Raw genomic sequence first — 15,460 nt, 5'->3', positions numbered from 1 at the left:
GAAAAAAACCCTCTCCAATATTTTGAATTTGGACTGCAATACCTAGTTCAACCACTCGGTGTCAATCCTACATACAGCACCTTTAAAAGAAAGGGTTAGAGCCCTCTGACCTTTTGAGAGGACGTACACCACACAAGTCCTCTGAGATAAGCAGAGAGTCAATGGGAAATGGAACAGTTAAACAAGAAGAAAAAACCCAAATACACCAGATACCTCACTCCTCAGCCAGCACATCAAACCATAGAGATGTTAAAAAAATTCTCTAAGACAAGAAAATGGCTGGTTAAAATGCTTATTAAAATAAGTTCATCTACCCAGGTGATTCACAATGCTCGACTTGGCATTTTGAAACAGCGCAAAAAAAGTCAACGTCCCCCCTGCCGCTCTTAATAACTTCCACAGGGTGGAAAACTGCCTTCACTAATTGATTAACTGCTCTGGCTAAACACGTGACCACATTACACACTGTAGCCATAAGCCAGGGCCCTCGGTCTATTTGTAGGAGCAGACTAGGTAAATCACCAAAGGAGATTAAGTCTCCATTGCCTCACAGAGAGCGGTATATGCTGACCGCTAAACTAGCCACTGTTCACTTTATCTTTTCAACAACCCAGCAATTGTCCAGTTGCAAATATCTTCCCTTTTATAGCTTGATAGAAATTGTAACAGCTTATTTGCAAGTACTTGAAAGGATAAACACATTGTCATTTTACTAAATAATTTAATGAGCTCCGCAAAGCATGTAACAGCTAAGTAGTCCATCCCAAAACATAAAGCAAAAATCTATATATTAAAATATTTCAAAATGTATTGGTAATTAATAAATAAATACATTTTGTTTTTAGGGTTAGTTACTCAATTTCTTCATTTTTGGCAATTCTTCTTCTTCGAAAAAATGTTTGTCCAAAATATATTTAATAATTACATATTACATTTACCCCAAACATATATTTCAACTGGATGTATTTTCTTGCTTCTCGAAGTACATTTTGTAATGTATTTTGATATCTGAAACCATATATAGACATTTTTAAAGCTAAAAATACATTTCCTTGAACTGTGCTGTTGGACTAGATTTTCTATGTAATATGTTTATATATGTTTTATACAATACACTTAAAAATATTTTGTCTGTTGGCTGGAACAAAAAAATTATAAATTATAAATTATATATGATGTGTTTCAGTACATTCCCATTATATATATATATATATATATATATATAATGGGAATGTACTTAAACACATCATGCATCAAAGTAAAGTATTACTGGCAATATCCTGCTGCAATATGCATCAACATGCATTGGGAAATACCTCCTCCGTAGCTGACCAGTCACTTCTAGCTCAAAAGGCAGTGTCCAATAACCAAACCACTGAACCCACAGAAGTGAAGGTGGAGGGCAAGGTTAGGAACTATTTGCCATTAATCTTGCAGCTCACATGCGATTAATTACGACTGGACCCCTGCAATGTAGAGGTTTGCTCTGTCCTCCCTAAAACCCAGACCCAAGCATAAAACAATTCAGAGCTACAGTAAAGTGGGGTTTACTGAAGAGAACTGCTTTGTAATTTAATATACTGCTATATATTGTTAGCACACGCATACCATACCTACTAAATAAGCTTGTTGCAATCCTGCCAGTTTTTTTTCCATCTCAAACCTCCCTTCAGTGAACAGTGGTGATATGATAAACTGAACTAAGCTGAAGGTGATTTCAGTCAATACAGAGCTGCTTCTGGCCTGTCAGAGCAGACGTTATAGCTGATAGGTGTAGGCTGAATGGACGCTGTGTGTTTGTGCTGACTCACTCAAACGATTGACTGGCAACAAATCATAGTGGCAGTGACTCAACCTTCATCTTCCTCTCTGAGAGCAGATCGTGCTACTCCACCTGCCCAGTCCCACTACCACACATAATGCCAATGTAAATCTGTCAAACACAATTAATCAGAGTGAGATGATATACCTTGTCCTTTCTGGTCAGGTAACAGTTGTTGACAAATATGCCCAAGAAAACTTGTTTTTAATTTGATGCTAAGAGTTCACTCAGCTGGCTAGTGGGGATGTTTATGAGTATTACCATCTGTCTTTTCTCTCCTCACTTTTGTCACTTTCCCTTTATTTCAACCTTCTTTTTAAGACCTATCACATCAGCCTTTACTTTTAGTTACACCGAGTTCAGTGTTCTGCTCCAAATGTTGAACATTAAATGTATGGAATAAAAGTCTAATGTGATTTTAATATATATTTAAAACAAAAAATATAAAAAAGTTCAAATATAATCTATAATCATTTCTATAATCATAGATCAACTTAATGAGAATATTAGTCATCATAATTAAAATGCTAACATTGTTACTATTATGATGATAGTTACTATTATTACACTCTTAAAAATAAAGGTGCTTCACGATGCCATAGAAGAACCTTTTTGTCTAAATGGTTCCATAAAGAACCTTTAACATCTGAAGAACCTTTCTGTTTCACAAAAGGTTCTTTGTGGCGAAAGAAGGTTCTTCAGATGATAAAAAGGTAAGAAAGATATGGTTCTTTAAAGAACCTTTGACTGAATGGTTCTTTGTGGAACCAAAAATGGTTCTTCTATGGCATCGCTTGAAGAACCTTTTGAAGCACCTTTATTTTTAAGAGTATATGGCACAAAATGCAGTTTTGTTTAGGATTCTAGTGAGTTTTATCAAACATATTTGTCAACTTTTTTAATTTCTGCTTTTATTTACCCCTTGGAAAGTCTCTTTTCTCGAGAGCCAAAGGGCAAGAAAAAAAAATCCTGTACATTAAAGCATTTCACTAATGGCTCTTCTGACTGCTTTCCCTGTCTGTATTCTGGGAAGTAGGCGATCTGTGTATTGAGACTGGGCAGTGAGTGGAGACAAAGCTCCTGAGCAGCTGTGAAAAAGCATTTTAATATTCTCAACAACCTTCTACCGGGACAATCTACTAATGTGTAAGAAAACATAATTAGTCAAAACTTACTTAAATCCACAATGAGAGATATTTAAAGCACCATCTTTAAATTTAACAGACCATGACAGTGTTTTTGTTTTATTGACTCATTCTTAATCATTCTTAATTAAGTAACGCATGCGTATATCAGTCATCCGTGCAGCATCTCACCACATCGGCAAAATAAAGAGCAATAGCAAACATCTCTGATGGAAAATACAGCCAAAATAGTTTCACACTGACATGCAGAGGCATAAATCTTCCCTCTAGCAAGCTATATACCACAAAAAAATATGCCTCTTCTTTTGTGGCATAAAAGCCTGGGCTAATATGTTAATCACGACAGCCGGGGAAATGCATATGGGATGTGTGTATTTATAAATTAATCTTTGGGTTTCATATTTCATCATATCACTGCTGGCATCAGTCTCAGAATTTTGCAGTCCAAACTTTACCCTTGAATTTGCCCCTAGCCATTGTAAGACAAATTAATAATTCATTTCAAAATGAATATTTGGGCTAACGCTCTTCAGTATTTTTTTTAAGTGCTAGTTTGTTGATCTAATGTTCTCTCAGATGCACAAATGGAACATCCTAAGAGAAAATGTCATAAATTAATAATTAGTCTGGCTGATAATTAGATAAATTAGTGTGGATACACTCTGATATTTTGAACTGTGTATGTGTGGGCCATGTGCTTGCCCTACCTTGGCCGCTACAGAAGAGCTGGGTTTCTCCAGCAAATCCCAGAGCTTCTGCCTTTTGTCTGGACAGCAGCCCGTTTCCACCTGATCTCCTTCCTTCTCCCTGAGAGTTTCAGCCTCTCTCCTCAGCTCTTCATTCATCTGCTCCTTCTTCTGATGGTACCGTGCCTGGCAACACGACTCCAGGTAGATCTCATCGATGCCCCAGTAGTCAAGCTCCTGACCAAAGGACAGAGCGCACATCTCTTCCATCATGTGTAGCTTGCCAGTCCGGTAAAAGTTTAAAATGGAGGAAAAGGCACCTGGGTGCCTGTCAAAGAAATACTCATTATAATTTAGACTGTAGTCGTCACAGATCTCCATTAAGGTTTCATGGGTATTGCAGTCTCTGAGTTTCCCCAGACGGGTTCGTGGCAGTCGGTCCAGGGTTCTCCATAGCACCTCATGGACCAGCCCACCCACATTGATCCGGACTCTTCTGGATCTGGCTTTTGTCCGGATAATGTCGATAGGTTCTGGTGGGAGTGAGCCCTGTGGCCGTGAGACCCTCTGAGCTCCGAAGTTTGCCCTCTCAGTCATGACTGCTACTACTCAAATATGCTAATTCAGATGTCAATTAGGAGTACTTCGATGAATCCACCTCAGACAAGGCCCTCCATGGTTGCACCTGAAAATCAAAGACATTTCAGGACATCTTATCATGTAACAGAAAGATTCCTTCAATAATATTTTTAATAATGCATAGGCATGTGATTAGAAAAAATAAAAGTGGAGTTCTAAATAAAGCCATTAATACAATAAAAATATCATTTTATGGAATTCAATGCATTCAGAACTCCAACACTATAATGACCCTATTTTATGCTCCAAAAAAATTAATGAACCAACAAACTTTGCAGGCTAAATCAAGTCTCCAAAGCACAGTTTTTAGAAAGTAGAGGATTATGAAAGGAGGACTCTTAACAAGGGCCCTGGACTTCAGTAGTTCTGCTGTAATGGGGTCAATGAAATCATGTAGAATACTGTGTAAACATGTTCTCAGCTTAGAATAAAAAGTGTTATAATATGTCTAGGTGGTGTAACTGTCCAGAGATCATTAACGACTTGAATTAAGTCCTGGAACAACTTTGTTTTAAAATATTATAATATCTGAATATGTTTTATCCAATAATTCAAAGTACTTGTAGCATAACTACATGCAGGAGGCCATTTTGTTGTCATGTGACAAGAAAAACTGTGTGTGTGTGTGTGTGTGTGTGTGTCAAGGTCATTACGTTTTTTACATTTTACTTTAATTTTAAATAGCAAATTCTGACATTTTTATGTGGAGGCATGTTTTGGAGTAACATTAAGAAAACTTCTTGATATTCAAAAATTTGTAATGATATTTGTAAAAACGACAACAAAAAGATAATAGATAAAAAATAAATACAAATCCCGAAAATATCCTTATATTGTTATTATAATTCCACTTGACATTACATTGTCAGTCAGTTAATGTATAATATATGTTTTATTTGTTTGCAAATTTGCAATCAAAAATGTATTTTCTAAGAAACTTAGCACATGCTATTTTTTATTATCTTGAACATGTAAATTCAACAATGACAATTGAAATGTTCTTGTGTAGCATTTGGATGTCAAGTAGGCTATACTTTTGGCTCTGAGGACAGACGGTAATGCGATTGAGTATTTAAGAATGTCTTGATGATAAATCCCGCTAGGACTGTTTAGCGGGCTTCTATTTCCTGCTCTTAAAGGACTTTGTAACAGCCGGCTATTTAAAACTCCCAACCAGAGAGAAAACTATATAGGCCAACATTTCATAATGCTGCAGCACTGCGATGTATCAAAACTATAATGTCCCGTCGTGTATAGTTTGCATGGCGTCAACACCCTGCCATAATATTTCCGCAGCTTTATGCTTTATCCCCACAAGGTTAAATTGGTGTGCCCTGATATTACCAACTCACTCTATAAAGTCCAATTTCTGAGGAAAAATCAACTCATCTACGGTGCACGAGATCAATGGTCAAGTGAAACAAAAATATTGATGACACAAGTTTGTTACACAGCTAAAAAGATGATTCACAAATTAAATACTAAGAAACTATTCAGCCTTCGCGTCAAATTTGAGTCTTCCCCTTACAAACTTTGCATTTCAAGCTGTTCAGGAACGTTCATAACAGACTAATCCTTGATCAGGAAGGAAGAGGCTGTACTTTCCAGTGCACCTGTCTCAGGACAGCTGATCAAACACTCTTCTACACGAAGGTTATTCCGCGGTTCTTATTAGATAATCATGAACCACTTTTGCTGTAAAAGAACAACAACAACAAAAAACCCGAGTCGTAGTTCTTGTAAAACAAATGACATCAAGCAGCAAAGCCCTTTTTTTTTTGTCAGGAGCCTTTATTTCTGAGAGTGAAGTCTAAATAGCTGGGACACGCTGAGAGCAGATCTGTAGTGTTCTGGCATGCCTGTCTGTGGAGTTTACTGTGCCTAAACAAAACAGTGCAATCTTACGCACAACTATCTAAACGACCTCGTTTAAAGCGAATAAAAGCAGCGAAATCTTACCTTCCCGCCGTTCACCTCTTGTTCCTTTACCTCTACAACCAAACAGAAGTCAATTAGCCTCTTATTTCCCCCTCCATCAGCTCAGGGAAGTGAGGCGTCAGTGGTACCCATTCTGAAAGGGCAGTCGTTCCTCTTCATTCTGTATGGACCAAATCTCACAAACAACTCGCGCAATTAAGCACAGAGACCAAGCTGGACAAAACCCCAAAACTGTTGATTATTCTCGCCACGAAGCCATGATAGTGTGTTGAAAGTGGAAAGCAGCGCGCGTAAAGGCAGTCAAACGCAGCGCTCAGCGGAGCAGCGACTGAGCAGGAGTGTTCGCCCCGCGCGCTGCATCGCAGTCCGGAGGTGAAGCCTAATTGGATTGAGCTGTACATCACCAAGGATAGCAGCAGTATCAGATCCCTCCGTCCCATACAGGAGTCAGTGTCACTGATCTCTAGCTCTCTGTCATAGCAAGTTCAAACAAGGTGGGGACATGACACAATGGAACACGATGATCCACATTTGGAAAAGGCTTAATATAGAGCATATTATAGCGTAGGTATTTAAGATGATATTTAAGATTGTCCTAGATCCTAATCAGTGATCACTTCATTGAAAAGATTAGGAGATTTAGATCGCTAGGGACCTATCTATCTATGGCAATGTTATTTTAATATTCATAAAAAAAGCAGGCATTTTGACACTGACCTAAAACTTTCGAAAACAAATGATATGCCAAAATCAAACTCCTCTCTGCAGAACTTTTAATGAGTTACACACAAGACCTCTATTATGGTCATTAGTTGTAATAATAAGACAGCATGGGGGAAATTGCTGTATTTCGATTGGCCACTGGATGGGGATATGATCCTTCTTCTTTCTCTCTGCACTTTCTCACCCCTTCACCATCCCTGCACTACATTTGTACGCATCACTTCCGCTCAGCATTCTTCTGGGTAACTTTAACTGAGTGGGACAATTGTTCCTTTGGGATTCATGCCCATGACCATGTCAACAGAGAGACTGTCTCCTTCTACCTCCTCCTTCTTGTGGACCTATTGAAACTCCTAATAGCAGCAAATTCATTAAAAATACAGAGGATATGGTTTTAGACCTGCAAACCAAAAACTCACAGCTAATGAAGGTCAAGTGCAAAGTTTTGAGAGGTCATGCTAAAAGAGAAGAAATTATTTCAAGTGTCATGTTAAAATAAAATTGCACAAAGTGTGCAATGTTTTTCAATTTCAAAGTTAACGACTTTGTTAATACAGAAAAATATTGTATAAATGCTAGTTTTTACTTCTTTACCTGTTATCGGTACACTACAGTTACCTTAGCATGACGAAAAATTATATTATTATTATAAATGTTTTAACATTGATCTATAAAAGATTTATATAGATCAGTAGTTTGAAAGGATGTCATTGTGCTGTAAAATGCAATAAAATACAGGGGTTTTGGAAGTAAAAATGTATGAATTATATAACGTACAGTTCAAATTTGTGAACTTCTACAGTCAATTATTTTTAAAATTGCCGTTATAAGTGAACAAACTCTAAAAGCCACCTTGTGATTACATTATTTATAAGTATAATAATAAGACATTTCCAGAAGTCCCTGCATAGCAAATCATTAATGATTATATTTTACTTAAATGTTTTTTCTTATCATTTTTGTTATCATATGTGTTTTTTGTTACATTTTATGGTTAGATTTAAAATAATATATTTTTACAGTCTTTTGTCCCTTCTTCTTTCTTTAAAAAAATACATAACAGGCCACTTAAAGTGTAATATTGAGGTTATTTTTCAACTTGGGGTTTATTTTTGAAGTCTAACTGGGTCATTCTTTTTTAATAAAAAAAAATAAATAAAAAAATAAAAAAATAAATATATATATATATATATATATATATATATATAAAATCATTATTTTGCCTCAAACTACAAAGCTATTAGAGACCAGAAACAGTTTAACGCTTTCCACATTGTGCCACTAATGCCATTGGAACAAAACCTTCAGGCAGATGGTCACCGTCTGTCTGGTCTGAGGTCGCAGTCCCTCCCTCTCTCAAACCGTACATCAGTAATGCAACAATGGAATAAAAAAAAAAAATATATATATATATATATATATATATATATATATATAAAATCATTATTTTGCCTCAAACTACAAAGCTATTAGAGACCAGAAACAGTTTAACGCTTTCCACATTGTGCCACTAATGCCATTGGAACAAAACCTTCAGGCAGATGGTCACCGTCTGTCTGGTCTGAGGTCGCAGTCCCTCCCTCTCTCAAACCGTACATCAGTAATGCAACAATGGAATAAAAAAGATGCAAGGACCTCTTGGGTGATGATTCTGACAAACTTGAGAGACAAACCTACTGTACTTGTAACAACAGAGCCCCATGAGGTAGTGAAGTTTCACCCAAAGCTCTCACATCGTCGAGGCTCTGAAATAAATTCTGAGATTATGGAGAGTAACTCAATACCACCCAGTCTCTGAAGAGAGAGAAAGAGACTGTAATTAGCTAAAACAAGATGAATCGGCATGAAAAACGTGATGTAAATATAAATATCAAAACGTAGTATATTACATTAAAGTGGTATGGTACTCTATATACACATAAAATACCATTAGTGTAATTAATTTCAAATTAAAATTATGCTGAATTAATTTAAAATCACAACATGATTGTGATTTGTGATTTCTGATGCTTCCACGTAAAATCCTGATGTGCCAGAAGTCCATCTAGTTCCTGTCTGTATCATGCATCCTGCTATTAGGTGCTGGATTGTCTCAGGAGGACCGTCCCTATTGATTTAGAGCTGAGTGCTTGTTCTTGTCCTTCCATGATTAGAGCCTCATGCTTTCCACCGGTCCTGCTATTTTAAACCAATTTCCCAAAGTCAGCCATACCAGCTATAGTATCTGGCAGTGGTTCATCCCATTGAGAGGTCTGTTTTCTGATGGCACTTCCTCAGTTATTCTCAAAATCTGCTGTGCTGGTTGAGTCCCTCAGAACTTCAACACCGGAGGCCATGTGTCAAGATGGTGGTCTTGATACTTAATACTTTCCACAGGCTTGGACCCTGTAAACACACAAATATGCATGTTATTCATAGTAATTGATTTTTTTTTAATGAAAATATGTTTTGATGTATGTGAAAAATGATCTTAAATTAGAAACATGAGCAAAAAAAATAATGGCAGCGAATCAAAAGCCCCTATATATGCAGTTGTGCATGATTTTTTTTACACAATAAATAATTAAATGTGCTAAATGTGTTTAAAATTCAGAGTCCTGTTAATTGTATTAAAGTGATACTGATAGACAAATAAAGTAACTCTATACAAGTTCACTCTTAGTTTTTTAGCAATCATATATATACACTGGAAAAAAACATTTTGTATAGAAAAAGTTTTCACTCGGATAAATTTCACAAATAATTGCAAAGAGCAATTAACATTGAATTAAATGTGAAAATTTTAAATAGAAAGACTAACATTTTATTGTATTTTATTGTTAAATGTACTCCAATAATATTGGTTTTATTAGCAAAAATACTTTATACAGTGTATGTCTTTCACTATTAAATCATTAGATTAAAAACAATAAAACTAGCTTCTAGCTAAAAAAATTATGAGGCCTAGCGTAAAGCAAACATCTACATGTTACTAAACGTCACATGCTCATAATTAGATTAGACATGAGCTGTTTGCTTTATCAATAAAAAAAAAAATCCTTATATGATTGGTTGGTTCAGCTCCAAATTACATGTTTGTAGAGACGGTAAGTCTATTATGGATTTAACCATATGCTACTTAGTTTATAAAATGTTTGTATGAAACAAGTTTTTGTCATATTTTGTATGGAGATGCTACAATATTGTATTGCTAGGCTTGAGTCGTACTGCTCATAAAGATAATTATTTGTAATGGACCATGAACATAACCAGGGGTTTATGCCTCTTTAGTACTCACAGGAAATGGTCTTGGGCCTGAAATGGACCACTCTGATGGTAATATGTAACCTCTTAACTCCTAAATCCTTGATTGATATTTACAAATCTCACAAGTAATGCTTTATTTATTGAATTACCTGAAAAAAAAAGATGTAAATAAAATATAATTACCATGAATTATACAGAATCACAAGTATATCATTTCATACATAAAACATAATAATGTTATATAGCTAGTGGAGCTTGATTGTCAGCATCCATAAACTTGCCTTTTCTAAGTGCACCCATAAGCCTCATTAGGAACCAGCTGGCTGCATCAGAAAAATAGTAAAGGCTCTATCGCTCTCTCTCTCTGTGTAATCTGATAACCAGCACTCATCTAACCACGCTATAAAAACCCACTCACTGACAGAGAAAAACCACACACAAGCCAATATAGAGGAGATTCCAAATGGGTAAGAATGGACCTCATCAACAGCCTCATCAACAACAACTTATTTTGTTTGTGTGTTGTTTATACCTGATGTTCTGATCTGTTTCATAAAATGACCCTTTTGTTTGAAGCTTGTGTGTTTGAAAGGCAATAAGATGTGTGTGTGTTTTAACAACAAATGGCACCTTATCTCTTGTTTTTCATAGTTTACTTGCAGGATGACTAAAAAAAACTGCAGAAATGACACATATCTCCAAAACTGAGTCAAAATCTTGACAACAGTCATATGACGTGATGGATGGGGATGAAAGCAACCAGATATCTGCAAATGTTTTTGAGGTACTCTGCTTATCTAAATCCACTAATTTATTCAGAAAGTATACATATACACTACCGTGCAAAAGTTTTGGGTCAGCAAGATTTTGAAAGAAGACTTTTTGAAAGAAGTCTTATCTCACCCAGGCTGCATTTATTTGATCAAAAATACAGTAAAAATGTTTGAAATGTATATTTTTATAAAAAAAAAATAAAAACATTAAAATTGAAGTACACATTTAAAAGAACATTTTTGTTTTATTATATTTCAAATGTATTTTTTTCTTTAATGGCAAAGCTGAATTTTTTAGCAGCCATTACTGCAGTCTTCACATGATCCATCAGAAATAATTTTATTATGCTTATTTTTTGCTCGAGAAACATTTCTTATTATCAGTGTTGAAAACAGGTGTGCTGCTTCATATTTTTATGGAAACAGTCATATTTTTTTCTGGATTCTTATTCAATTTAATGTGTCCTTCCTAAATAAAAGTATGAATTTCTTAAAAGAAAGAACGAAAACAAAAACTAACTCAACCTTTGAATGGTATAGGACAGCGGTGGCGAACTCTGGTCCTGGAGAGCGCAGCCCTGCAGAGTTCAGCTCCAACCCTAATTAAAACTCACCTGCCCGTAGCTTCCTAGTAACCATTCAGACCTTAATTAGCTTGTTCAGGTGTGTTTGATTAGGGTTGAAGCAAAACTCTGCAGGGCTACGGCTCTCCAGGACCGACGTTCGCCACCCCTGGTATAGGACATAAAATGCAGGACAAAATATTTTATAACTTTTCAGAGAGAGAAAATCATGTGCCATGCCTTTAGTTTCCCATCTGATAGTGCTGTGAGATGACAGCTTGTGCAGGTGGTCTATCGTGGTGGTTCCCAACTCTGGTCCTGGAAGCACACCAACACTGCACGTTTTGAATGTCTCCTTAATCAAACACACCTGATTCAGGTCATCAGCTCATTAGTAGAGACTCCAAGACCTGAAATTGGTGTGTCAGAGAAAGGAGACAGGCAAAATGTGCAGTGTTGGGGTGCCTCCAGGACCAGGGTTGGGAACCACTGATCTAACGTTCCTCATGACTGAACTAAGCAAGGAAATGTAGTCGCTCTGGAGAAGCACACCAGGTACCTGGACATACGCGACAACATCGGTGCCAGCCCAGTGCACTACGCCACATCCATGGGACACTTTCGCATCATCAGACTAATAGTGCAGTTCACTGGACAACATGGTACACAGAACCACACCTTTAGATATTTGTTAGTTTGAATTTGCTTGAATTAATGCAAAATATGAATGTAAAATATAGCTGTAAAGAAACTAAAATAAACTAAACTAAAAATCAAATTTTTGACACTGCAGAGCTCAATGCCAGGGATGAGGAAGGGAACACACCTCTTCATTGGGCTGTGCAGAAGGACCAGCCAGGAAGCTGCTATGTGCTTCTGACTCTGGGAGCAGATCCTAATATCCTAAACAACAGCCAACTGTCACCGCTACATAATGCGGTCAGCCTGGGTAAACATTTTGTGTTAGAGGTGGGTCATTCTGCTCACAGCATCATACAGTATTAATATTAGATTACAGCCTCATACCGTATTATATTATTGCCCATATCTGTGTTTCTCATTGGAAGCAATATACTTAGCCTCTCAATGTAGATAACATTATTACACTTTTGGGTTTAAATAGCAACTTGTCTCACATAAACAAACTGATGTGAACCTGGAAGGAGACTTGGGAAACACCCGTCATTTTAGCTGCTTTTTTGGACAACCATGAGGCTCTGGTCTTACTGGTAAGTTGGATTGGATGTTTTTAAATATTCTTTCTTTTTGTTTTTGATGATTGAATTTGTAACCATTAAATCATTGTCTCTACTTCAGTACAAACACGGTGCAAAGTTCTATCGTCAGAACAAGCTTGGTCATTTTCCGATTCATGCTGCTGCTTTCGCTGGAGCTAAGAAATCCATGGAGGTCATTCTTCTGAAAGGTGAGATGTTGTATCACCGAACCAACTGTGTATTCTGAGCCTGAAACATTATATTAGTACTTTGAGCCTAAAAACCTTTTCTAATTTTTCACAGGAGAAGAAGTTGGTCTGTCTATTGACACCCATATAAACTATGTGGATAAATCTTGCAGTAGTCCACTCCACCTGGCCGTATGTGGAGGAAATCTTGACATCATTAAACTCTGCATTGCATATGGAGCAAAAATTGAACAGCAGCAGGTAATGGAGGATTTTGTCATAAAATGGACACTAACAGACGATGATTAATCTGGTACTTTTGTAACATTTATATTTTCCCTTTACAGTGTGATAAATCCACTGCTCTCCACTTTGCGTGTCGTCAAGGTGCCACTGAGGTTGTTAAAGTCATGCTCTTGGCGTATCAAAGTGTGTGACCTTATCAACATCGCTGATGGGGCCAACCAGACACCTCTACATAAGTACTTCAACTATACTAAACCTGACTAAATGAGACTAAACAAACCAGCATATCTGAGATATCTCTCCTTTACTTTCCATTTGTAGAGCAGACATTTTTGATCATTTTGAACTCTCCAAGTACCTTATCTCACAGGTATGGCAACTGCAGATGTTTGTAAGTGAATTAACTATGCTTGTAAAGTTAAACATGAAATTCTGACAATTACCGTAAAGCTGGATATTTTTGTTCCAGGGTGCTGACATTGACTTTGTTGACTGCAAAGGCCATTCTCCACTTCTTCTGGCAACAAGTTGCGGAGCATGGAGAACTGTCAATCTGCTCCTCTCCCATGGTAACCTTAATAAATGAACATCAGTAATAATATTTCATTACCATTATTTATAATAATAATAATAATAATTTTTATTTTCATTATTTTATATCTTATAACGGTGGTTTTGTCTTATTTTAACCCTCACGTTATGTTCCTGTTTTTTTTTTTGTTTGTTTTTTTTTTGGCCTGGAGACTTTTATTTTTTTCGGAAAATGCTAGTTAATGTAATTGAATTGGACTAAAGCTTTGCTCACACAGGGTATAAGAACTTCTACAAAAAAATTAAACTTTTGTATCTTTTTGGACATCTTTTCGCCACTTTGTTACACTTGTGATCGTAGTCAAAAATGGCTGGCTTTTAAAAATTGCTTGGAAATCTGTCATTTAAATTAATAATAATAATAATAATAATAATAATAATAATAATAATAATGAGTTTCATAAGCTCATCAATGAGGCCTGTGACCCATCAGTTCCAAAATTAAATACAAAACCTGTGCTAATTTAAAGAAAACAAGAAGACTGAATCCAAGACTTGGTGATAATATAGCAAAATGAAAGATTTATGCCAATTTCCAAAAGGCCTGTCATTTTTGAACGAGAACACCAAATTAGATGATGGATAATGGGTTAAAACCTTTTAGGTCATCTTGAGGCCCCCTTGGAAATTTGTTAAGGCCCTCTGGTTAAGAACCACTGTCTTATATTTAATGTCTTATTTATTATAATACTCCAAATAATGATTAGAAATAACACTAAGAAACACTAAAAAATGTTTTGTAGGAGCTGATCTGAAGAAAAAAAGACAAATCCGGATGCAACTTCTTGCATCTGGCCATCTTGCCACCAAGGGGTCTGAAAAACATACCCACAGAGGTACTGCAGGTAAAACGCACAGGGCTTTAGGAGACTCTTCCTCTTCATCTTTCACTGAATTACTCGTTCTCACAGCTTGCTTGAAGGTCCTAAACTTAAGCAACTGCTGCCCTCTCCTGGTAGTTCCACTAAAAAGAGGTAGGAGACTGCGTGAAGTTCACCGAAAGTCTCTTTTGGTTGATCCGCAGCATGAGAGTGTGAGAGAGAGCTTCTCAATGATGAGGATATTGAGGGCTGTACTCCTCTCCATTATGCCTGTAGACTGGGAATACCAGAGTCTGTGAAGAACATGCTGGGATTAGAGGTCTCGCTGGACCAGATGTCCAAACAGAAGAAATCTGCACTTCATTTTGCGGCTGAGTAATGCCGAGTTCACACTGCACGATATTAGCCCGATTTTTCACTCGCCGACAGGTTTTGTGAAATCGCCGACAAATGCCCGACATCGGAGGCAAATCGGTGCTCGTTCACGCGAGTGACAATCACAGTGTGAATTATCAAAGACGTGATCTGAGGGAATCGCCGACGCCTGCAAAATATTTGGCATGCTAAATATCTGGAGCTGTCCTTTTTCTCCTTGTAGCTGGAAATCAGCTCACAGACAATTTGCGGGCTATATATATATATATATAAAAAATTACAGTCTCGTTGGAGAACTCCGGTCTGACGCACTCGGGTACTCGCGTTATTACCTTATCACTTCTCGTGTGTGTTTTGTTGTGAAACGTAGTTTGCGGACCAGACAGAGCTGTCGGCGATTCTTCCTATTGTGAAGTCATGCAGTGTGTAACCTCCTGTCGCCGATCCATCGTGCAATGTGAACACAGCAGCGACTGACTGCTACCCC

The 15,460-nt window shown here is 36.9% G+C and overlaps 1 protein-coding gene and 1 pseudogene across 1 annotated transcript in view; one reads left to right on the top strand and one right to left on the bottom strand.

The window, feature by feature from the left end:
• The window catches only part of LOC107686026 (potassium voltage-gated channel subfamily B member 2-like), a 24,934-nt gene extending 18,410 nt beyond the window's left edge, over window positions 1–6,524 (bottom strand). Inside the window, exons 1-2 of the mRNA XM_016482830.1 lie at window positions 6,252–6,524; window positions 3,675–4,338 (exon numbers count right to left, since the gene is read on the bottom strand). Coding sequence (XP_016338316.1) covers window positions 3,675–4,250 — 576 coding nt within the window. The 5' untranslated portion in view covers window positions 4,251–4,338; window positions 6,252–6,524. The remainder of the gene's footprint in view (window positions 1–3,674; window positions 4,339–6,251) is intronic.
• A 5,240-nt stretch (window positions 6,525–11,764) lies between these two features.
• LOC107686067 (transient receptor potential cation channel subfamily A member 1-like) overlaps window positions 11,765–15,460 on the top strand; it is an 11,462-nt pseudogene continuing 7,766 nt past the window's right edge.

The sequence above is a fragment of the Sinocyclocheilus anshuiensis genome, unplaced genomic scaffold (assembly GCF_001515605.1).
Source record: "Sinocyclocheilus anshuiensis isolate Anshui unplaced genomic scaffold, SAMN03320099.WGS_v1.1 scaffold930, whole genome shotgun sequence".
Lineage (NCBI taxonomy): Eukaryota > Metazoa > Chordata > Actinopteri > Cypriniformes > Cyprinidae > Sinocyclocheilus > Sinocyclocheilus anshuiensis.
The sequence above is the reverse complement of the archived record's forward strand: the minus strand, read 5'-3'. Positions and strand labels throughout refer to the sequence as shown.